Source organism: Chelonia mydas, chromosome 13 (genome assembly GCF_015237465.2).
Source record: "Chelonia mydas isolate rCheMyd1 chromosome 13, rCheMyd1.pri.v2, whole genome shotgun sequence".
Lineage (NCBI taxonomy): Eukaryota > Metazoa > Chordata > Testudines > Cheloniidae > Chelonia > Chelonia mydas.
In genome coordinates this window covers 8,601,900-8,627,000 of record NC_051253.2, presented here as the reverse complement: position 1 = coordinate 8,627,000, position 25,101 = coordinate 8,601,900, and the positions used below count along the sequence as shown (strand labels likewise).

Sequence of the window (25,101 nt, the reverse complement as noted above, 5' to 3'; positions counted from 1 at the left end):
CGCTTCCTGAGGTTTGGCTATATTAAAGAAATTAATAAAGTTCATCTCAAGGCTTCTTCTTATGCTCTATTTCTTCTGAGGTTTCTATCTCAGGATTACTCAACCTGCATCATATCTTCTCTTTTTGTAGAGCCACACCCACCTCTATTTTACCTGGGTGGAGTAATTCAATGAGACAGTAGAATCAATGTAACCTTTTGACTGTAAACATCAGCAAGGAACGCTACCATCCTATTACAGGATAGTTCTAGCCTGACCAGTGATTCTATACATCATCATTATGCGGTTCCAATTCACTGTTTCTCACTGATTTTTCCTTTCAGTTTACAAAAAAAAAATAAGATTTTTTTGTCTAACTCACATTACCACCCTGGGCGCCAAAGCCAAACTGGGTTCTTTCTAGATCATGCATCATCAGTAATTACGATTATTCAGGCCAATTAATGCTCTCAGTTACACCTGTGCAAAAGTGTCTTCCTATGATGCTGCAGTGACAACTGTGAATCCAAATTAGTTTTCAGTAGGTTGGCGCAGGTAGCATTATGGGCATAGTAAATTACTGATGATGATTATGAGTGAGATGGAAAGAACCCAGGATACATCTGTGTGGGTGGCAATTAGGGGGAAAAACCCCCTCCTTTTACTTGTAAAATAAGGAAATTTGATACGGAAAGCAGTGAAAAAATATGAATACTAAATCTCATATGTTATTAGAGCCACTTTTCAGGGCAGAACTGCACTTTAATGGTCAATAACCACAAAACCCTTGTCCAGCTGTAAGAGTAAAGCGAGGTATTAACAAGTGCAATAATACAAAACACTTTGAAGTAGTAAAGGTCACAACTTACAAATGCACATGCAAACTATAAGGTACCACTACAAGAGCCACAGCTGACAATTCAGAAAAACAGTGCAGGGATACCATTCTAATCAGAGACTGATCTAGAGTAGTTTGGCTTCTGAAAGGTAAGAATTAAATAAAATAAACAATCTGCCTCCTGAAACTTCACTAAAACCCTCCTGTTATTACGGTTATTGTGTTGGGGAGCTATTGCTATTCCCAGCACCTTGTAACAGAGAAACAATTTGAATCCACGTCCCATTTAGAGATAAGCTGCATTTTTTTAGTAAGTATAAAATACCAAAAAAACCCAACACCCTGGCAGAAAAACAGTGAGAATTTATTGACATCCTCAAAGGTGTTTTTGAAACTTACCTTTTACAACACATCCAAGACCTACTGCAGAGAAAAGTCAAGCTATAGATCTTGCAGCAGGTGTTATGCGTGGAAAGAATGAGCATGCCACCTCGTTCCACATAAGATGGTCTGCTCCCCCCTTGAATAGAAAGGAAGAGAATCTACTAGTGACTTGCACGTGAGGTGAGAGAGATTAATATCTCTGACTCCAGCACTGAGTCTAGTGTAGAGAATTAATGCTATTCAGGTCTCTACACTGAAACATTTAACAAAAGAACTCTCTTTCCCTTATGTCCTCTCCTTACTCACACTTATTGTATGTACTGCTTTCTTCTAACAAGAGGAATGGGTGGTACAATCCTACTTCATCCTCTATTTAAAACTTGGTGCCAAGGAACTAGTGTTCAATGCAACTGTGACTGATCCTGCTCAAAAAATTGGTCTAATGTAGAAAGAGAAGTAGCCATATTGTTTTTAAGAGATCTTTGAAAGGTTTTTGAGTTTTCAGATAAAATGATAAGTTTTTCAGAATTTAGTATGTAGGCTTCTTTATATAGAATACTAAAGCTTTCTATTCTGTTGATGTTCCAGAGAGATTAATATATATTTGCTCACTAACATGTCTTTGAGTTATTCTGTAGAACCACCTATAGGGAGTGAGTTTTCATTCTCCACTCCCCTCCATTCCCTAGTTTCTATACTGAGGCTTCTTGAGAAGGTCTCTAGTTAGCAGCAAATGCAGTGTTTAAATGGGTCTGAAAAGGGGTGAGGCATCCTATCATAATCAGGATGTAGCATCTTTGGTAAGACAGTGCTTAAGTGCATACCTCAGCAACCCACTTTGCTTTTTCATTTTTGCCAGCTCTGTGACCCCTTGTGACACACCATTCCCTCCCCACACACACACAGTTTAAATGCTGGTCCAGTGTGATGATGGGTTTGTAGTCTGGACACAATGAATTTGATTTAGAGCATTAGTTATCACTGTTACAAACTGTAGATATCTTAACTAAAGAGTGGAGCTATTGGAAACTGGCTATAGGGCAAAGTTCACAGACTCCTGCCATCCCAGTTAATGCAGATCTTAACCTCAGAAACTTTATTTACAGACTAATCTTCTGTAGTATTGTATTTCCCACAGATGAGTTCATGGTCATCCCATCTCTATTTTATCATCTTGTAAATTCTCAGTATTCAACCTTAGGTACCACATCTTTCTCTCACTCTTGTCTCTTTTCTCACTTTCTGCCTGAAAGCTTCACGAAATCCTGCCTCCATTCTATCTTCTTTTAAGTCAGCCAAGCTGTGAGAGTAGCATAGATGTACTAAGGTTTCTGAGTAGCAGCCGTGTTAGTCTGTATTCACAAAAAGAAAAGGAGTACGTGGGGCACCTTAGAGACTAACAAGTTTATTTGAGCATAAGCTTTCATGAGCTACAGCTCACTGTACTAAGACTCACACCAGAAGTGCTATGCAGCCTAAGATCATAAGAGCAAAGCAACACAAACTATGTAGCAAAATACACAACTGCAAGTTTTCCCACCTTGTACTCAGGTGCTTTAGGCCTAGACTCAGCACTCCCCACTGTTCTTGAAAGGCTATCTCTATATCCTAATTATTTCCAGCCTCAGGTTCTTTGTCTTCAGTTTGTATCACCATAACAGCAATGTTCAGCTGAGTCAGTCGTTTATATCCCATTCATTTTACCAATTAACCCACCTTCTTGAAAGGATCTCTTTTAAACTAACAGCCTCCAGTCCTGTGAACAATCATCATCCAAATATCCAAAATCGTTTAGTCAATCCTGCCTCACCTGATTCAGAACAACTTCAGCATAAAAGATGCTCATGCAGCTCAGGCTGCTATATTCTTGCGTGCCTTTAATAACAGGTATGGTTCAGTGTTTAGAGACTTGGGACTGAGCATCAGAATGCCTAGGTTCTGTTCTTGGCTTTGCTACTGAGTTGAAGGTGGGTATGTCACTCTGTACCTCATCTCCCTGTATGCAATGTAAATATAAACACTTTAGAGAGGTGTGTTAGAATGAATTATTGTAAAGCACTGTGAGATCATCTGACAAAAGGTGTCATGTATGTCCAAAAAGTGTTGTTTTTGTTAAATAACATAAATGTATGGTCCCTCCTTTCTCCATTCCATTAGGGGACCATAGTTAACTTGAAATCTCTACAGTTTCAAAGAACAAGTTATAAGTAGTTCTACTTTGAATGGTCTCTGTATATTCCTTTGCATAAGATGCACCAACAGTGCAGCCTGAACCAGTCTAGGATGTACCATTGGCATACCCAGTGAATGTGAAACGTCCATCACAAAACCCACCAGTTACAGGTGAGTAACCTCCATTTTCAGACATTATTGTTTAATATCTATAGCACCATAGCATGTAGAGGCCGCATTTGGAATTGGGACTCCATTGTGCTAGGTACTGTACAAATACAAAGTCAGAAAAGATGACTGTATCAAAAATCAAGTCCCTCTGCCAATGTTTGTAGTTGTACAATCACATTTTCTATTTTAATAAAAGCTCTTTCTCTCACCTCCTTGGTGTGTGAAAAACTCCTATACAATGGCACCAAAACCACAAATTAAACAAACTAGAAAATAAATATTTTCTCTCTAATCTCTGGGTTTATTTGTAATAATAGTCGGTTAAAAAAATAAATGAGATTTTTTTAAATTGACTGTGTCCCAAAATTCCCTGACCATGTTTTCATCATTTCCATCTCTCAACATAAACTATCTTGTGGGGCAGCTGCTGTCCTATTTATAGATAATCACTCTTAGACAAGATTCCACCATCTTCATATCTATCTAAATTTATCTTCTCTTTAATGTAGGTATTAAACTTATCACTGTTATCTCACTGCTTTACAAGCAAACTAGTCTAGAACCAGTAGTTCTTTGCTGATTGGTTCTCTCAATCCCCTCTGCCCTATGAAAGAGAGGGATAGTTTCATAGTCCTTTGAGGGGGTTTTTTAAAAAAAGCTGTGGGAAAGCTATAGTTAAAAATTGGGTTCTTATTAGCTCGAATCTCTTATTTGCTCCTATTGTCAGGAACCTGAAATTCGACTCACCCTGAATTCCTAAATAAAATCAAGCTGGACAATGAAAATGCACACAGTAAGACTTCAGTAAGCTTAGCAAAACCAGCCTCTTCTGGGCCCAGTTTTGCACTGAAAAAAATTGCTAGCATGTTACATAAACTGTGGCTGTACAAATAAAATGACGAAGGTGTTGGGGCTATTTAAGGTTAGCTAGTGTACCCAGTTTGGCAGCTTTTGTTTACCAAGTTTTCTTAGTATGTCATGTATGGATAGTAATCTGGTTTAATGCGCCTATTTTTTTAATTATTTTTTTGAGCTGGGGTAGGGTTTGTACAATTACAAATTGTAACTGCTGTAGATTTGGTTTTCTTTAGAGGTGCTCAGATACTACAATGATGAGCACAGTACAAGAACCTAATAGAATACAATAAAATTTTGGAATCCTATACTACTGTTCTAGAGGTAAAATCTAATCCCACCCCCCATGTCGAAGACCTACTGCCCGGTGACTGTACCTATGACTTCATTTACTGTGTTATCAGCCTATATGAAATAAAAGTTTTTACCTTCCTAAATACATTATTATTCCGAGTGGTTTGAGTACTCAGATATGACCCTGGCTCTGACACTGTGATAGCCTCTGTGGTTTGAGGCTTTTCTTTTCCTTTTTTCCATTTCTTTATTAACTTTTCTATTTCTTTCCTTTAATCTCCTTCTTCCAGTGTTGTCTTCTCCCTCCACTTTCTTTCTTCCATATTACTACTATTCTCTCTGTATATCTACATTTTATTTATTCCATCTTTGCCCCCTGCATTTCTTTTTTTGAAAAAAAAGATCCTCAGTTTTATACAGACTGACAGAGCATATTTTTTCTTCTCATGTTTCCTATCTCTTTTCATTCCCCTCCACCCTTCACTTCTCTCCCTCACTCCTATACTTTGTTATCCATTCCCTACTCCATAGCTAACTATTGAACATTGTTTCTTCATCCTTGCTCTCCTTCCCTCCTGGCACGTTCATTTCTTTCAACCCATTACTCAATTCCCCCACTTTTCTACTTCTTAGGCTCACCCATCTCTTTACTCCTTTATATGTTATGTCCCCTTTTCCCCTCACCCACCCTAGAGAAAGTTCTTCCTCTCACTTTCAACTCCCCTTTCCTACCCTCTCTTGAACCACCAGCCTTTCCTGGGCCATTTCTACAATTTCTCCCAGCCACCTCCCAATAACTATGTAGCAGCCCTGAGGAAATTAGGGCCTCCTTTCTCTCACGCCCATACTGCAGCAGTGGAAAGAGACTGGCTCTATGATATATGGCCTTCCTCTCTCTTCCAACTGCCACAACTGTCCCTCTATTGCTACTTCTCCACTGTATGAGACCTAGGTATTATTATTATATACTACTAACCCCACATGTGACCTTCCAGTTATATCAGCTGCCACAGTTGTCCTGCCAAACTGCCTGTAACTGTTACCAGTTGCCACAGATTTCCCTCCAATTGCCACAGGTTTCCCTTCAGCTTCTGCTATCACCAGCTTCCATGGTCACCAGTTGCCATATGTTTTCCTCCAACTGTCTTCAGGTTCCACAAGTATCTCTCCAGCAGACAGTCAACAGCTGCCACTTGTGTTCCTTCAGCTGGCACTGTTACAGATCGCTTTCCATTTGACATTCTGTCAGCAATTCCCATGTCCGAACAACTCACGCTGCCACAGACTTCCTCCTAAATGCCACTGTCATCAACTACTGTATGTCCCTCCAACTGCCACTGGTTGCTTCCGACTGCCACTAACACCAGTGGCCATAGGTGTCCTACATACTTCCACTGTCACCAGCTGCCATTAACGTCATCCGCTACCACAAGTGTCCCTTCAACTGACGCTGTTATCAACTACTGTTAGGGACCCACACGGTCACCAGCTTCCACTTCCTGTCACCAAATGCCACAGAAGTCCTTTCAACACTGCCACCAATTGCCACACTGTCGCCAACTGCCACTTATATCCAACTTCCACTGTCTCTAACTGCTTCTGTCATCAACTTCTACTGGTTGTTTTCCTACTGTCCCAAATGCCAGCCTGTCAAACTCACATCAGCCACAACTGTCCCTCCACTGTCATCTAATGCCACTATCATGGGTTTCCCTGCAACTCCTCTTAACAGACACAAATTTCCACACAGATATATTCCGTCAACACACACTGAGAGGTTTCAGAGTAGCAGCCGTGTTAGTCTGTATTCACAAAAAGGAGTACTAGTGGCACCTTAGAAACTAACAAATTTATTTGAGCATAAGCTTTTGTGAGCTACAGCATCCAATGAAGTGAGCTGTAGCTCACGAAAGTTTATGCGCAAATAAATTGATTAGTCTCTAAGGTGCCACTAGTACTCCTTTTCTTTTTACACACTGAAAGGGAGCTTTATCCAATCTTCTGACACTTAAGGGGCCAATGGCTACACTATAGATCCCCCTGAGCAACATAACTTATGCCATCTTAAGCGCTGGGGGAGAGCTCTCGCCTGTCGGCTTAAAGCGGCTACACTAGAGAGTTTACAGCTGTGCCAATGCAGCCGCGCTGCTGTAAGCTCTCTAGGGTAGCCATAGCCTTAACTAAGCCTACGGGGGCATTACAAGTGCAAGCTGTCATATTTCTTTTCACTGATCTTCTATGATATCTGTCTTTTGTCATCTAGAAGATGCAACCATGCATAATTTAGGGCCACGCTGTGCATGAGTTTATTATTGTGTATCTCCCTTCCTGTATGAAGTTTATGCCACTTTGTTCCATTCCTTTTTACCTTAATTATTGCCCTCACATGACAATTCCTGTTCTAACAGGGAATGGTGGTCGTTTCCTCTCTATTGCTTTAAAACAGGGAGTTTAAAACTACTGTGATCACTTTTTCTGGTACAGGATGGAACACTGGAATCACAAGTTTCCATGAAGTCTGGAATCACAATGGCAGGAGTCATCTGGTGTGTGTCTGCATGTTCGTGAGAAAAAAAGGAGGTGGACTGAAAATACTGGAGACCCGTAAGCCATCATCACACTTCTAAAAATATGTAAGATTGGAAATGAGGACTATTAGATCAACAGTATTGTGAAGATTTGGGGACACAGAGTGAAAGACGAAATACTTGTTCTCCAGACTTGGCTACATTTTCTCCACTATCTCATACAGAATAATTAGCCCTGATGCCTCTGAACTGACTTCATTATTAAATTTTCATTATTTCTGCTTGCCTTATTTTTTGCAGTTTTAACTTTTCCACAGACCTCAGTTAGATGCACCTTAAACAGGAGAGTTAAATGAATTTCCTCATGTAGGGAAGTTTCTAATTGGTAGCTTTCAGGGATATAGGTATTTAAAATCAGCCTTGTTGTGCTTCAGTATAGTTATATCTTCTATTTAGAGCCAGGTTATGGGCATCTAATCAAAATGTCAATAGAAAGGTTATTAATACCAGAAAACAATGATCAAATTTAAAAGCAACTTTTATTTTCAAGTATGTTGTTTTTTAATTCACATTTCATATTCAGGTTTTTTATTTTGTACATTTTAACATTTAATTACAGGGCTTCATTAGTGAAAAGGGTATGTGTGTACATGCGCACACATACATGTGTGTTCCAGGGTCAGAAAAGAGATGTCTGTGCTCTTCATGTTATATCAACCATAAAGCACTATGGTAAAGGCGGAGAACTGCTCTCCAAGCCATGGAGCACAGCTCTGCAGGCCCTTAGGGAAAGGGAAGAAATCTGTGCATGCTATTTAATGTGGTCCTACAGGTCCTCTCCCTGTTGTAGAGCTTGTGGAAGGCAGGGTCCCACATAGATCTTTCAGGGAGCTATGTACTCTATACTGTAGGTCACTCCATATTACAGGGCACTGGAGGGCACCACAGTCCCTGAGGGAAAGGTTTTTCCCGTGTAGGGCTCTGGGGGAGGTCTCTGCCTACTGAGGCATTGAAGGGAGTATGGGAGTCACTACAGGGCCTTGGCTAGGGAGGTGAGGTCCATGCTCTCTTTGTTATAGAGCCCTGGGATCTCTGCTTACTGGAATCCTGAAGGACTAATCAAAGAGGTACTCCAGGGCCTTGAGGAGTCTTGGTCTTCCCATCATGGCCCTGCAGCTCTCTGGAGGAGGCTTCTGTTTTGTCTCTACTGCAGAGCTCTCGAGGGCCTTGCTATGCTGTAGAACTGGAGGGGGACACGGTGGGGCCCTGGGTGGGAAGTGGAGTGGTCTGTACTCCCAGCAGCAGAGTGCACTGCTGGTATGGGATCCACAGGGCCCAGCTACCTACAGTCCATGTTGCTATCTCTGGTGATCTGATAGCGTGTCTTGTGGCATCCTTAATGACGCAGCTTCTGGAGCGATGGCAAAACATGAGAATTTAAATTTCCAGGAGGAAGTTTCTAGCCCTTGCGGTTGTAGAGACAAGCTGGAGGGCGTGACCCAAGGGTCACCTCAAAGCTTAACCACCAGAAGGCAAACAAACAGAGCCCCAAACTTATCCTCTTAAGAATCTCATGGGCGGGCGGGGCCTGACCAGCAACGGTTTTAATGCTCGTGGTGCACGCCTGGGTGGGTGGGCTTCTCACCCTGCGGTCCTGGAGCACGGGAGGAGCGCGGAGGGTCCCAAAGGGGGGGTGTGTACTCGCATCGGGGGGGCATGCGGACAGTGGGCTCCTGCACAGCCCTACGCGTTGCCCTGTGCAGCCACCTGAGCGGGGTCCCGGCACGCGCCCTCCGCCCCGCGGCGCACGTGGCACGCACAGCCGGCAGGATCACGTGATTGCCGTCTGACCCGGTTTCTCCCGTCCGGTCAGTGATGGAGAGAGGCGCATGCGCGATCTCGCACCAGAACCCCCCCCCCCCCCCACCCACCCCCGTCTCCCTCCGCCCTATATAAGGCGCCGACGGCCGCGGCGGGGCTCCCGACTCCGCAGTGTGTGAGGGGGCGAGGCTGGGCGGGCAGTGCAGCTACCTGAGCGGCCTCTCCCCCGCGTCTCGCCAGGGCCTACGCCACCGAGCGGAGCCTCCTGCCGCTTTCTCCTCAGCCCCTAGCCAGGCCGCGCGGCCGGCCCCGGCGGAGCCATGAGCTCGGGCACCCCCTACATCGGGAGCAAGATCAGCCTCATCTCCAAGGCGCAGATCCGCTACGAGGGCATCCTCTACACCATCGACACCGAGAACTCCACCGTGGCGCTGGCCAAAGGTGAGGGCGGCCGGGCCAGGCATCCCCCGCACGGCGGGGGCGGCTTCTCCCCACAGAGCAGACCGCGGGGCCGGCCCTGGGAGGGACGGGGCAGTCGGGCCTAAGCGTCCGTCCGGCTGCTCGGTGGAGAACCGGGGGGGGCGGTGGGACCCCTGGTGCGGGATAGCGGGGGCGCCGAGAGTCGCCTCCCGCCTCGCCGACGGCAGCGATGCGGGGGCGGGGGGGCTGCGGAGACGACGTGCCCGGGCCCATTCGCGGGGAGACGGCTGAGCAGGGGCCGGGAAACCTGCCGCGGCTGGCTGGCCGCCCCCGGCCTCGGGGGCTGTGGGCCCCGGCAGCGCCTCCCTGCCGTGGCTCCGAGGCGGCTCCCTCCCGATGTTGCCTGGAACTCGGCTTCAGTCCGTGTTCACTCTCTCTCCCGGGGTCTGGGAGGCTCTTTCAGCCCCCACCCGCCTGAACAATGAGCCTGGCGAGGGAGGTGTAAACAGGCAGCAGCTGGAGCCAAGCTGCTTTGCCGCGGTGGTCTGGCGAAAGCCCCAGGGACCCCGCATCTTGTTTCAGTTTGGGGATGGCTGACTCGGACTCCAGCTCTGAAATACCAACCTGCCCAAGCTCAAGTGCGGGGACCGACTGAGGAGCAAAGCCTTAATTACAGCCGGGGCTGGTTCATTTCGCTGTGGCCCCTTTCGTGATTCAGCATTTGATTAATTACTTTACAGTGCCAGAGCTACAGCGTGCAGCATAGTGAGCCTGGCTTGTAGTGCAAATGGTCCAATGCAAGAAAGTCAAATAGTCACAGGAGAGCTAACTGCTGGATATACAACACCTTACTTAGAGGCTGGTGGGAATATTACAAGGCCTTTTTTGGACACTTGTTTAATTTCTCAAGCATAGTGCAGCAATTCAGATTTTTTGTGAAGAAAATATCTGAAAGAGCTGCTAGTATCTGAAGTTCCCCTGTTAGTCTTAAACAACCACACTTCTTTCTCTTAGAACAGAATTTTATGACTAAATTGTTGTAACAGTATAATTTCTATTACTTGGATGATAGCATTATTCTGCAATGTTTGGATTGGGTGAGTAACCGATCAGAGTGTTTGTGGAAATGGAAGAATCTTAAATTCTGTTACCTTTTTTAGTAAAATAAGGTACAAAACCTAAATCTTGATTCCTCATTTTAATACTTGTGATCAAGAATTATACAGTTTGAATGTAGTCCAATATTCTGGAATAGTAATCTCTTATGCAGTGCCCTTAAATCCTATGTGTACTCTTCAGTCTGTTTACCTGGGTTTTTGACACTCCATGCTTTTCTGGTTCTCCTATCTTGCAGACTGCTTTTTCACTTACTCCTTATTTTGCTATATGTCCTTGGGCATACTGATCTTGATTCTCTCCTAGACTTTCGCTGTCTCTTATTTTCATCTACCACCTACACAAGTGACTCCCAAATTTGCTTCTGACTAGAATCTTAAGTCTGTTTGCCATCTCAAGTCTCTCAAACCAGATTTGTTCCATGATGCTTTTCTAACCATCACCTCCACTATCCTCCTTGTATTCCCAGCCTCCTATCTCAGTGCAAGCTTTGGTTTTCTTCCTTCGTCTCTGCCTTGTATCTTTAGTTTTGTTGCTTTCTCTCTCTTCACATTTTACCCTCTCCTCATTTTCCTAATGGGGAAAAGACTTTGTGCCCTTTGTCATGTCTAACTTTCCTTGCTATCACTTCTTCCTTTCCAGTCTGTTGAAAATATTAGAATCATAGAATCATAGAATATCAGGGTTGGAAGGGACCCCAGAAGGTCATCTAGTCCAACCCCCTGCTCGAAGCAGGACCAAGTCCCAGTTAAATCATCCCAGCCAGGGCTTTGTCAAGCCTGACCTTAAAAACCTGTAAGGAAGGAGATTCTACCACCTCCCTAGGTAACGCATTCCAGTGTTTCACCACCCTCTTAGTGAAAAAGTTTTTCCTAATATCCAATCTAAACCTCCCCCATTGCAACTTGAGACCATTACTCCTCGTTCTGTCATCTGCTACCATTGAGAACAGTCTAGAGCCATCCTCTTTGGAACCCCCTTTCAGGTAGTTGAAAGCAGCTATCAAATCCCCCCTCATTCTTCTCTTCTGCAGACTAAACAATCCCAGCTCCCTCAGCCTCTCCTCATATGTCATGTGCTCTAGACCCCTAATCATTTTTGTTGCCCTTCGCTGGACTCTTTCCAATTTATCCACATCCTTCTTGTAGTGTGGGGCCCAAAACTGGACACAGTACTCCAGATGAGGCCTCACCAGTGTCGAATAGAGGGGAAGGATCACGTCCCTCGATCTGCTCGCTATGCCCCTACTTATACATCCCAAAATGCCATTGGCCTTCTTGGCAACAAGGGCACACTGCTGACTCATATCCAGCTTCTCGTCTACTGTCACCCCTAGGTCCTTTTCCGCAGAACTGCTGCCTAGCCATTCGGTCCCTAGTCTGTAGCGGTGCATTGGATTCTTCCATCCTAAGTGCAGGACCCTGCACTTATCCTTATTGAACCTCATCAGATTTCTTTTGGCCCAATCCTCCAATTTGTCTAGGTCCTTCTGTATCCTATCCCTCCCCTCCAGCGTATCTACCACTCCTCCCAGTTTAGTATCATCCGCAAATTTGCTGAGAGTGCAGTCCACACCATCCTCCAGATCATTTATGAAGATATTGAACAAAACCGGCCCCAGGACCGACCCCTGGGGCACTCCACTTGACACCGGCTGCCAACTAGACATGGAGCCATTGATCACTACCCGTTGAGCCCGACAATCTAGCCAGCTTTCTACCCACCTTATAGTGCATTCATCCAGCCCATACTTCCTTAACTTGCTGACAAGAATGCTGTGGGAGACCGTGTCAAAAGCTTTGCTAAAGTCAAGAAACAATACATCCACTGCTTTCCCTTCATCCACAGAACCAGTAATCTCATCATAAAAGGCGATTAGATTAGTCAGGCATGACCTTCCCTTGGTGAATCCATGCTGACTGTTCCTGATCACTTTCCTCTCTAAGTGCTTCAGGATTGATTCTTTGAGGACCTGCTCCATGATTTTTCCAGGGACTGAGGTGAGGCTGACTGGCCTGTAGTTCCCAGGATCCTCCTTCTTCCCTTTTTTAAAGATGGGCACTACATTACTTCTAAAGTCATTGAACTCCTCCTGTCTCTCAAACTTTAATCCTTCCACTAGCAATGTCTTACTGCATCAGATCCAAGGACCTCATCTTATCATACTGGGAAGTATTCAGGGGATCCAGGCAGTCTTTCCTGGTCCATAGTTCCTATGTGCCTAATTGCAGATAAAGAAAATCTAACTTGGACATTTGAAACCTACTTAAATTGAGTTTTTTGAATTTCCAATATCGGACTAATTTCAAATAATGAGATGTAGCTGATCAGGATTTACCTCCACATAAGCATGCATGTGTCTAACACTATATACTTCATCACATGCTTTACAAAGCCTGAGTAACATATTGTATGTAAGGAAGCTAGGAGAAGAGAATGGAATTCATTTGGATGCCAACAAGGCTGTCTGTCAACTGGAACAGCAGGGCTATGGCTGCTTTGCCCTTTAAGCGGGGATCCTAGCATCCATATATATATATACACACACACGCAATTTCTTTACCTATGTCCTATCTACACTGCTGATTCAGAGCCTCCTTTGTAATGAGTGGGATGCAGCAGTCTCCTCTGTAGCCTTTGTTTTCCACCTAGCGTTCACTACTTCAGTGCTTAAGTGGAGTGAGTGCCTTTCACAGGACCTCTACCAGAAGAATGTCTTCATATGTATTAAATTAGTGGGGGAAAATACATGCTGTTTGCCTTAGAAATCTATAAGTCTTAAAAGTATTTTGGATGTTGGTCACTTTTTTTAATTTGGTGCACTGCCTGCAGCATATTGGCATCTGTGTTGTAACTTAATTTCTTAACTGGCAGATTCATATTCCATTGTTAAAATGCTACTTTATAAGTTTTTCAAATGAAATTTTGCTTTTGAGCTGAGACTAAGATTTCTTAAACTACAGGATTTATGTCAAAAGTGTTTTCTGATGCCTGACCACAATAATAGTGCTGCAGTCATACTTAGACCCATGCCATTGTGACAGAAGTGTAGCTCATAAATAAGACATTGATTTGTTTGGAGAGGTAGAGAAGCATTTTGAACTCTTTACAGAATCTCTCAAATTGCAGATAACTAGCAAATGTAACAATGTCAATTTAAAAGACTTGCAATAACAGACTTCTGTCCAACGTTCTAGGTGTCCTAACATCATTTTAGAGCAGTAAGATCTCAGCAGTACAGAAATCATGTCAGCAGGAACTAACCCAGACATCTATAGAAACTCTTTTGCACCCCCTTATCGTTTTGGGATGTATCGCCTCAACTTTCTCTAAAACTGACATTTCTTTTGCAGTGTGTCTGGAAGGTCACCACATTCAGGCTATTTCAGACCAAGGGAGGAGCAAGTTAGAGTTTTGGGGCTATCACAGAACACCCTGCAAGCTGCTACCTCTCTGAGGTGATCCAGCTTGGGTAGCCCCTGCTGACTGCATATATAATAGTATTGCATGGGGAGAGAGGCAGTCCCTTGGATAGGCTGGTCTCAGACCCTTTCAGCTTTTAAACATCAAAACATGTTAAACTCCACCTGGAGACTGTGGGAAGTCCGTGCAGATCCCAGAGCTCTTGTACCATATGCTCCCAGTGAGATGCCCCACTTAGTAAGCAAGCTGCTGTGTTCTGCACCAGCTACAGGCCCTGATAAGTATAGCCCCATGTAGAATGCATTGCAGTAGTCTGATCTTGAGGTAACAAGTGCATGGAGAACAGTGGCAAAGTACAAATCTGAAAGGAAGGGTTGCAGCCTTCTAGTTAGCTGTAGATGGTAAGCTGCCTGGGTTACTGCGTTACTCAGAACGATTGTTACCTCTGGCTGCTTTCCCCAGTCCATCATCACCTCTTATGTGCATTGAGCATCAGTCAGTTTGCTCTCATCCATGCTCCAGTTTCAGCTAAACACCAGATTAAGTACAGAATCACGTGAGCAGAGTTGGACAAGACAGATGAACAGGTGAGTCTCATCAGTCTATTGAAAGTTCTGCTCCCTGTTCCAAATATGGCTCCATATACGCATTGAACAAGAGGGTGACAAATGGCACCCTGCAGCACTCCTCACTGCTTCTGAGGAAGAGGAGCAGCTTCCTTCAACTGGGTCTTGAGAGCCATCTGAGAAAGGAATAAAGCCACTGACAAGCAGCACTGTCTATTCTGCTAGGGTTAGCTGGTGAGACAACAATTCAGGCTGTAATCAGCTGTATCAGAGGCAGCTGATCTAATGCCTGATGGGACACCTAGTCTTCATCCATCACAACTCTCACTGTACCAGTCTAGAGCCCTATTGATCAAGGGTTAAGGTGATCAAAGGCATCTAGGTAATGAATTATCTTCCCTTTTTTAGGAAAGGCTGTGGAGAGGTGATGCTGGCTGATAATTAGCTAGATTGTCAGCGTCAAGCTGCAGTATTGTCACCACTTTGTTTAGCATGGTTTCTGGCTTTTACGTTTAGAAAAGGTGGATGACATACCTTACTTGTTAGATTCTAAACATAAACAAGAGTTCAGTTATACGCTGGGATTAAGTTGAAAACACTTATGTTTGAGACTGTTTCTCTGGAAGTGGACAAGCAGTCAGTTTTTATAAGCTGTTAGATGGGATGAGATAAGAGGTCTCAGTTGCTCTTCCTGAGTATGAAAAATACAAAATCTCTAGCTTGTGCTAATCTTCAGAAAGATCCGTTTTAGGTAGCAAAATTTTGCTACATAACAAGTGTCCAAATTGCATGAATAGTGCATGAGAGAAGTATAAAGTAGAATCTTGCTATTCAGACCTTTGGGTGGGGGGACATGTTCAAACTGAAGCTATGTCCACACTACAAACTAGAGGTGTGATTTCCCCCCGCTTATGTGCACATGCTTGCACTAACACTCATTGAGCTAGCGTGAGTATTAATAGCATAGCTGCAGTAGCTCTGGTAATGGCAGTGGACACCGCTGAGCTGTGCCAAATACGAACCTGCCTGGAACAAGTGGGTATGTACTTGGCATGGCTAAGCTGTGCATCCTCTTCCCATGCTACTGTGGCTACACTGCTATTTATACTTGTGCTAGCTCACTGAGAACTAGCATGAGCATGTATACTCAATCACAGAATTGCACCTCTAGCTTATGGTGTTTGAAGTAGTTTAAAAGGCTTTTGCAGACTCAGCAGTGCTGGAACAGAGGAGCATTAATCAGTTACTAGTGTCCTAGCCCTGTTCCAAGGATGTGCCAGGTAATGTAGTGCTTTGCATTGACCTGTAAGAAGAATATGATTGACACTAGTCCTGCTCAAACACGAGCAACATCTTAGTCTGTGCTTCAAGAAACTGCAAATCTAGAAGTCCATTCAGTGCAACTTTGCAGTTTAGTGATAGCTCAGTGTTCACAAAATGAAGTTCAATTGTGTTTGAGTTCTTTGCTTAAGGTGTAAGGTAGGCAGTATATATATTAATCATGAAACGAATGGCATTCAGCTCTGGGAGTGGAGAGAGGTGAATAATGTGCGTTAACTTGTTTTACCTGTACCTACCACACTTTATAGTTCAAACCATGACCTTATATTTAATTTAGTTTTTCAAGAAAGCTTTAAATGGAGTGGGACTAGAGCTGGGTGAAATCTCTTTTTATGGAAAACAATTTTGGATTGACCACAAATATTAATGAATTTGTGCCAAGTTCATCAAATAGTTTTGACCAAGTAATTAAAAAAAAAAACTTTAAAAACCTCTATCTTGATAATGTCAAAACAATGTTTTGTTTCAGCTATACTTGACTTTTTGTGGGGGAGGCATTTTGCCAAAAGCAAAGGAAAACTAGTGTCACAAAATACTTGTAGGGGTAGGAGGAGAGATTTTAATTTGTCTTCCACATCACAGGCCAGTACCCTTGCCACTGGTCTGACATTCTGATATGAGGCTTTCTCAGTCTGTATCAGCAAAAAGAAAAGGAGTACTTGTGGCACCTTAGAGACTAACACATTTATTTGAGCATAAGCTTTCGTGAGCTATAGCTCACATCATCGGATGCATGCCACAAAAGCTTATGCTGAAATAAATATTAGTCTCTAAGGTGCCACAAGTACTCCTTTTCTTTTTGCAGATACAGACTAACATGGCTGCTACTCTGAAACCTGTCCGTCTCCTGTGTTGCAGCTGTTCACTCTTTTAATAAAGAAACTAGTCATTGGAGCAGGAACTAGAACTTGAATATCTCACGTTCTAGGTGAGTGCATAAACCACCAGATGAGAGTCGTCCTCACTTTTTCCCTATCCCAGTGACAGTTGTAAGAACAGCCCAGGTGAGTACCCAAACCACTGGACTAAAGGTTATAAGGGAGCTGCTGTTCCTAGGTGTTCTGTGAATCTAGTCCTCCTTTGCTTTTGTCAGATTGCCCAAAATGTGGCTGCGGTATCGAGCTGGGATGTTTTTGACTCTTTGGAAAGATTCAGCAAATGTTTGGCCCCAAACTATTTTTAAATTTTTTTTGGAATTGCTAGTGAACACAAGAATCCATTATTTGCTCAACTGTAATTGGGACCTTGCTGCTTGAGATGGCCCCTCTTGTGCTATTCTACCACAGTTGTGGTGGTTGGAGGAACTCAAGCTGGATCCCAGTTTAAGAGGAGGCCGACAGTAGAGCAGCCTTGGGTAAGGGGGCGATGGCAGCTCACCTTAAACAGGCTTCATCAATACAAAATAGCCAAGTCATTGACTTTAAGAATCACCTGTTTACATAGACTACTGTTGAGGTGGGCTTTAGAAAAATCAGATGTGTGGGGGTCAGGAAGAGTTTGTTCTAACATTGTGACCTGATTTATTGGGGAGGTGGGTGTGGGTGTGTGTGTACGTGTATGTATATGTGTGTATACATATATAAAAAAATATAGGAGGGATACTTAGAGCCTTGAGTACATGCCCTTTGCTGTGGCATAAAGTTAAACTTCACCTGAAACTATATAGTGCTGGAGAAATAAGTTGCAGTACTAGTAGAGGCTAATATCTACTACTTTCTCTCTTAAATGCTGAAGTGCGGTCATTTGGTACTGAAGACCGTCCCACAGACAGACCTGCTCCTCCAAGAGAAGAGATTTATGAATACATAATTTTCCGGGGAAGTGACATCAAAGACATTACTGTATGTGAACCTCCTAAAGCTCAACATACTCTGCCTCAGGATCCTGCCATTGTCCAGGTAAGAATTTCAGTTTTAAATGATGGTAGAAAGTTTTGAGGCAATATACTAGCAGTTCAAAGCTTGACCTAAACAAGTCTTCAGGTTATAAAGATGGTATTACAAAACTGAAGGTCAGTGTAAATGTTTCCAAGAACTTTCATAATTCAAGTGGAAACACTGGTTTTCAACCAAATGCTTCCCTTCAATCTTTGTGGCCAAAGTATTGCAGCATTGAAAACCTGGTAAGCAGTCCAGATTTTAATAGATCCAGGTGTAATCACCACAGTAAGTTATCTTTAAATATTTTCATAAATTCATTAACACTTTAAACAACCTTGTTACTTTTAGTACCTTAAAAGCACTAAATCCCCCACTGCAAGGACAGTGGGGAAACAGGAAATACAAGAGTTCAGAAACTGCTGGGTAGTCAGTGAAAATGTACTTACACTATTATCTTGTTATGCAGTCTTCACTGGGCTCTGCCTCTACATCATCCTTCCAGCCACATGTGCCTTATAGTCCATTTAGAGGCATGCAACCCTACAGCCAGCTTGCTGCCAGCTCTTTACTTAGCCAGCAATATGCAGCTTCATTAGGTTTAGGTGAGTAAAAGCTTGAAGATGTACTCTTTGAAATTGTAACCCCATCTTTAAGGCGTGGTTACACAATGGTTTGTGCCCTAGTGTTACTAATAACTACATTTTTCTGAATTGACTGTTTGCTTTAACTGCTGTCAGAGGATACAACCAGCCTTATGAAATGAGGCTTCATTCTAAAAAATCTTAAATTAAGAAGTGTGTGTGTGGGGAGACAGTAAGAACAGTATGAGTCTACTAGCATCTGTTTGAAAGTACTGTATATAAGTTTAAACATTTGGTTATTGACTTAATGAGGACATAGTCTGTTTCTAGTTTAAGATGCCCTGCATACACTGCACTCTGGTAAAGAAAATTGACTCCAAATATGTAGCATCTCAATACTATTCTAGGTAACTTCTTGTATCTCTTTCCAAGTCCTCACAGTGTCTCAACTACCTTGCCTTATTTGTGTACCTTTTTTGCTTTCTCTTCTCCCCTCTGTATCTTTAGAGAAATTGGTAAGCCCTCCAACATCAGCAGCTGCTTCCAGCCCTAGCTCTTCTCCGTCTCCACAACCTGTTTCAGAGCCTGACATGTCTTCCGAGCCACATCAGCTCTCTTCCAAGGGTAACAGCAGTTTGAGGACTCTAAATATTTGGAAGAACCTGCATGGTGTTTGCAAAACATTCTGTTCTGCTTGTTAACCCTCTCAAAATGACAGTACTTATGTGTAACTATAGCAAAACGGATACATCGTTCTTAGTTCTTGCTTTGTTGACCATTTGTTAGCGCTCTGGCTTACTACTACTCTAGAAGAATTGATTGGCGGGCTGGGGAAGGAGAACAAGTACAGGATAGTGGTTAGTCTTCTCAGGGAAGGCTGGCTGCAGAAGATGTTTGCTTGTTGGGACATACCAATAGATATTTATTGCCAACTTACAGAATGGCATAAAGTAGACCTTTCCTTTCTGTAGAGGAAGGAATGATGCTTAGAGCCCTACAAATCCGTGGATATCTGCTTTATCTCTGGATATCAAAAGATCATTTTTGTGGATCAAAAAAGATGCAGATACAAATTTTGTTTCCGGGTAGGGCTATAATGATACTAAGTTGTGGGGTAACTGCTAATTAGCTAGGTCCTTAAGGAAATACTAGCACCTTCTCCCATTTGTTGTTGGAGAGGAATTTTTGAATGCATTCCACACTTGACATGGGCCATGAATGCAGTATTCATGCTTTACTGATTGAACCTCTTGTTTGACCATCTGGATTCATGAAAACTATCATATCTGAGCTAAGATGTGACCGTTTGATCTTAAATTTTATGCACTATATTGAATCCAGTTCAAAAGTAGGTTAAGGGGAAAACTAAGTTGAAGAGCTTTGCAGTGTTTTCAGGGCAAATAATGTGGGTACAATCCACATGTGTAGGTAGCTGTCATGAATCTTATAATCTACACTTAAAAATGCTTGGGTCAAGTTGGAAAGCATGCATGTGTGTAGCCCCCCCTCTTTTTGGCCCATCTCTATCTCTTTGTACCATATCAAAGATCCAACTAAAATAAACTTCAAAGTGCTGTTTGCTGACAGTAACTACTGGGAAGGCTTAATATCTAGACATACTCTAAGGGTATTATTTCTGCTTTATTCTTGTGGAAGTCTTAAGTGTATACTAGATTAGTATGTGGCACAATAGAGAATCCTAGAAATAGAATGCGGATTCAGGATGCACTAAAATAAGCAATGGCTTGGCTCGTGTAATAGTGTAATGCATTTCTTGATCTTAAACTGAACCAGTTGCATGAAGAAAATATCTCTATCCTCACTTATGCAAAACTACCTAAGATTCTGTTCATCAAATTTTATGTTCATATAAAGAGTTAAGTGTGTGATGTCTCAAAGTACCAAACATTAACTTCTTTGCAATCATAGGGAATGAGTATTTGTCTGAACACTTATTCTGACTTTCTAATATGGCTTGTTATACTTCACACCATCAAGATACATTCCTAAATGTGCCATAGTATAAAAAAAAAGTCTTGAAACAAAAGTCCAGGAGCTTGGTTAAGGATGAAATGTTACCCTCTAACTCCTGTACTGTATGCTTTAATATCTAGGAAACATTGAGAGACTGCACTAGTTTTAACTTGTTTCTGGGTTTTCTTGGTGGTTTTTTAACCGTACCCAACTACTTGATGTAGTGTCCTTATGGAAGGACTTCCAAATGCATGTAAATATGACTTGTACTTGATGAACCATAACTAATAGAGCCATTAAACATTTATTTTAACAATAGATCTGACATGGATGCCACGTTAATCTGGTTCTGCTTATCAAAAAGCTGAGTACAGTAAGACCAAGCTGTTGATGCAGTAAAGGTTATGCACACTGAGACACTCTCAACTACTTTGAAAACGAAGCACTTTCAGGAAAAGTCTGAAGCAAGCTTCTTTTAGCTAAAAAATATACTTATTCTGTAAAATCATACACAAACAAGAATACCTAATGAAGAGAAATGGGAATTTGTACGTTTTGGAAGCTTATTGCATATATAGTGACTTCTTAATTTGATATGCATATTAACTTTGTCTTTACCAATTTGCTACTTTATAGTAATAGTTAACTTTGCATTCTTCAAGAGTGACATTGTTGACTTGGTTTATGGCCCTGAGCTCATGGGGCGAAACTTGTATGCCAGCACTTACTCAAATGTGTAGTGACGCATTGCAAACCCCCATAGCAGAATAATGGAAGTGCCTAGGAGGTTCTGCGCAGGTATTGTTAAATCTGTTTTTGATCATGGAGGTTCAGGAGTAATGTTGGCATATTTCTTGCATGCAGTACTTCCTGGAATGCAACTAAAAAACTAGTTATTGTAGTAACCCCTTTGTTTTTCCAGGTGCTGGCTTCCCATTGGTTCACCAAGTACGCAAAAGCCCCATGGTGGAGCAGGCTGTTCAAACCGGTCCAGTTGATAACATGAATCAAAAAAAGCCACCCCCAGCAAAAGTAGTTTCTGGGATCCAACGCAATGGTCGGCAGATTCCGCAGAGTAGTAAGACAAATGGTATACAAGTCTTGTTTTCAAATGGGTATTTGGTAGAGCTTCCTTCAGAAAAATGTTGAAGTAACTTAGAACAGTCCTTAAGCCTGCTTGATGAGTTAACTTTCAACTTCTAAGGTAAGCTAACTTTGTTCTTGTATGCTTGGGTTATAAACAGTCTTCCTTTCCCTGTTTGCTTTAGATACAGTTCAGCCACCACCTGTGCAAACTCAGGGCCAGGTGAATGATGAAAACAGAAGACCTCAAAGGAGAAGATCGGGTAGGCTAACTTGACCTTCAGCATGCAAACTGCTGTATAGAACTCCAATTCTCTGCTCATATAATTGAGAATAATGGCTAACATAAGATGCTTATGAGCAGCACCATGTTAATAAATAAAATAAAGGGGGCACATGGAACAAAACACAGCCAAAAGAGCATTCAGGTATGCAGAAGTAATGCTTCCTTAGCTCCAGAGGTTCCTCTACAAAAACCTTGCAGAGCCATAGAGAACATACCAGGGGAGAATTGCTCTGTTGTATCTCCCCTGAAACTCAGGTTTACGCATGTAAACTTGCTATAAATTGTTGTCTTTACACAGGCTACCCCTCATACTGTGTAAGGATCTTCAAAAGGGATTTGAGGTAGCCATAACCAGCCAGACCATGTTATCACAGCTTATCTAAGTTGTCTTCCTCATGTATTGTAGAGAAACATGTAACTGGTTCCAGCCTTGTGTGGGTTTCCTGAAATCTGTACATATCCCAATGTGTGTGGATTTATGGGCTGAAAATTCCTTCAGATTCCTTGGGAAACTTTAATTGTTTAGTTTTTTCACCACAGACTGCTTGGCATTATCTTTATAGTAGTTGAATGCAACGCTGGCAGGGAAAATTGGCTGTAGTCATTTAACTTAACAGTAAGACTAACTTTTTGGAAAACATTCTTGGATGTTAAAAGTATTGCTATAATGTGTTTCTACAGTGAAGATCAGACGTCTCTTTCAAAGAGGTGTGGCATAATCACAGGACTGGAAGCCAGAAACTCCTGAGTTCTAATCCTGGTTTTCTCTGGCCTTGACCAAGTCATTAACCTTCCTACGCGTTACCAAGTGTTTAAACTCTCCTGCTTTCAGGAAACAGGAGAACCAGAAATCGTTCTAGAGGACAAAATAGACCAGCCACTGTGAAGGAAAACACAATAAAGTTTGAAGGTGACTTTGATTTTGAAAGTGCAAATGCACAGTTCAACCGAGAGGAACTTGATAAAGAATTCAAGAAGAAACTGAACTTTAAAGGTTTGTGTCTTTAGTAAAGCCATTTACATTTGATAACTTTAAGGATGGCGTATAGACAACCTCTTGCTCTGAGAAATTACATGATTGATTAAAATAGGGAAGAATCTCAATCTAGTTTGAAGGAGCAAGAAAACTGATGGCTCTTCAGTACGCAGCAAGGAAGTGTGTAATTAATCTTCTATCTTCAGATGACAAAGCTGAGGCAGGGGAAGAAAAGAAGAGTGATCCTGGAGTAGCAACTCAGAATGATGGCAATGCAGATGAAGACCTCCTTGGACCCAATTGCTATTATGATAAATCAAAGTCTTTCTTTGACAACATCTCTTCAGAACTAAAATCCAGGTAATTAGCTTTCTGAAGCTCAGCCTGTCTTATGCTCCTTAGTGCAGGCAGTATCTTAGAGAGGTTCTATGCTAGGTAATGCCTAGCCCTTTGTAGGAATATGGATAAATGAAACTCTGCATCTTGAAAGGCTGCTTCTGTTCAGTTTTGGATGATCAGTAACCAGGCCTTTGAAAGGCGTGTGGCCACAGAATTTGACAGCTCACTAGATGCTACTAAACTTTCAAATACTGATATCTGATCTTAGAACAAATTGCAGTCTTGGTTTGTTTGTTTTTTTTTGGGGGGGATTCACTTGACCTAACACTTGTTCACATCTGATATGCCAAAAGCTTTAAACTCAGATGTGAACACAAAACATCCAAATGGTAAACTATTGGAATATCATAAACTACACTATCTTTTAGACATTCTAGAAACTGTTTTAAAATATCCTTAAAACGTCTTTACCCAATTTTTTCTGCTTAGTCTTTACCATTTGTCCTCCAAGCCTGAATTTGTTCCATTAAGACTATGCAGTTGCTTGCTGTTCTTCCATGTAAGTGCTGCAGTGTTTGTAGGGGAAAATCTAAATCCAAGCTGTTCCATGCTTCCATTAGAATTTCCTAAAGATAATTCCTTAATTTAAGGATTTTATTTAAAACATTGGCTCTAAACTATCTGTGTGTCCCTTAAATGTCCATTTAAAAACAGTTATCCTGGGTTTTAAAATATTAATCCCCTGGTCACCTATCCATTCCTGTCTCCTTACAGACAAGTGGTGGCTAGATTGTCCTAGATTGTTTCTGAAGTTCTCAACCCTCTCCTCTCCCATTACTGTATGCTGCACTTCCTTGGTTAACAGTTGCATTTTTATCCCTCTAAGTCACTAATTGCACTCTATTTTTCTTCCTATATAAATTGTGCAAAGTAATCAATGTTCATCTTTATCTTGCAGGGGAGGGGTGGCAAGGTCTAAAGTAGAGTTCTATTCTAGAAGTCAGACCTCTAATGCTTTAATCCAGGCTCTGCTGCTGAATTTGTGTGGACCTTAGGCAAATCACTTCAGCTGTTTCCTTGTACCCTCTTTTTCCCTTATTTAGGCTGCAAGCTCCTGAGTTCAGGAACTGTTCTTGTACAGCTTGCACAACAGCCCGATCTTGATTGATTCTAGGGGCTACTGTAATTCTGAATCTTTAAACTATGAGACTTTACTTAAGTGAAGGATCTATCTGTGTCAGCACTCAAGCCCAACTTTGATAGTCTCATTTGTTGAAAGTGGAACTAGGAAATATAATCCTGTCTCTGTATAGTGATATAGAGTTACCGTTTTTGTGGGGAAGGAGGAATCTAGTGCTTTCTAGTTACTAAAGCTGGTCTAAAACAGTCTCTCCTTTCCTGGTTGTCATGATTGAAATTTGGTAGATCTTAATTGCTCTAAAAGTACCAATAGCATTTCAGGAAAACAGGTGGAGGTTACTGCAGCACTATTGGAAACAGGACTGTTCAGTCCCTTTAAGGCACTTGTGATTCCAGCTTCCAGTTGGGGTGAAATGGTAACTAACAAGATGACAGTTGAGCTATCACTTAATATGTGACTTGAGTAAGGGTGCAGAGAAAGCAGATTGCAGTACATCAGGCTTTCTAGATCTCTGTAAAATGAGTTCCTCGCTCCTGCCCAAGTGGTATGGACTTTCCCCAAAACCATCTTCTGAATAACATTCATGCTTGACTCTTGTTCAGTTCCAGGCGTACAACATGGGCTGAAGAAAGAAAGCTCAATACAGAGACATTTGGCGTGTCTGGCAGGTTTCTTCGTGGACGTAGCTTTCGTGGTGGGTTTCGAGGTGGAAGGGGTAGTGGAGCAGCACGGCGAAACCAAACAACTCACAGAGCTGGTACTGGAAGAGTGTAATGGAGGCAAGTTTTGTAGCAAATGTTGTCTAAATATCTGTTCGACTTTTAACTTGGCTGCTAGTTTTGCAAGCAGACCAAGGTGATTCCTTATGGATGCACCTTTCATGCTCTCTTCATATCAGGTGGGATCTGGATAGAGCAGTCTTAATATCATTAT

At 42.4% G+C, this 25,101-nt stretch overlaps 1 protein-coding gene and 1 long non-coding RNA gene across 12 annotated transcripts in view; both read left to right on the top strand.

Annotated features, from left to right (window-relative positions):
* The first annotated feature begins 876 nt into the window (after window positions 1-876).
* LOC122462680 lies at window positions 877-7,508 on the top strand. Of its 3 annotated transcripts, none has more exons than XR_006285391.1 (3): window positions 877-966; window positions 3,359-3,544; window positions 7,178-7,508. It is a non-coding gene; the product is annotated as an uncharacterized LOC122462680 (long non-coding RNA). The 3 variants fall into 3 exon arrangements; XR_006285393.1 differs by lacking the exon at window positions 877-966 and adding an exon at window positions 1,360-1,376; XR_006285392.1 differs by lacking the exon at window positions 877-966 and adding an exon at window positions 2,969-3,088.
* A 1,584-nt stretch (window positions 7,509-9,092) lies between these two features.
* Window positions 9,093-25,101, top strand: part of LSM14B (LSM family member 14B) — a 33,321-nt gene continuing 17,312 nt past the window's right edge. For 3 of the 9 annotated variants that reach the window (XM_037915902.2, XM_043527574.1, XM_043527575.1), the window contains exons 1-9: window positions 9,160-9,483; window positions 17,643-17,806; window positions 18,255-18,390; window positions 18,877-18,993; window positions 21,266-21,433; window positions 21,612-21,689; window positions 22,545-22,706; window positions 22,895-23,048; window positions 24,771-24,947. In XM_037915902.2, coding sequence (XP_037771830.1) covers window positions 9,363-9,483; window positions 17,643-17,806; window positions 18,255-18,390; window positions 18,877-18,993; window positions 21,266-21,433; window positions 21,612-21,689; window positions 22,545-22,706; window positions 22,895-23,048; window positions 24,771-24,942 — 1,272 coding nt within the window. In that variant the 5' untranslated portion in view covers window positions 9,160-9,362 and the 3' untranslated portion in view covers window positions 24,943-24,947. Of the gene's footprint in view, window positions 9,484-17,642; window positions 17,807-18,254; window positions 18,391-18,876; window positions 18,994-21,265; window positions 21,434-21,611; window positions 21,690-22,544; window positions 22,707-22,894; window positions 23,049-24,770; window positions 24,948-25,101 lie in introns of all 9 variants that reach the window. The other 6 variants (XM_027822238.3, XM_027822239.3, XM_043527578.1 and 3 more) reach the window with 6 other exon arrangements.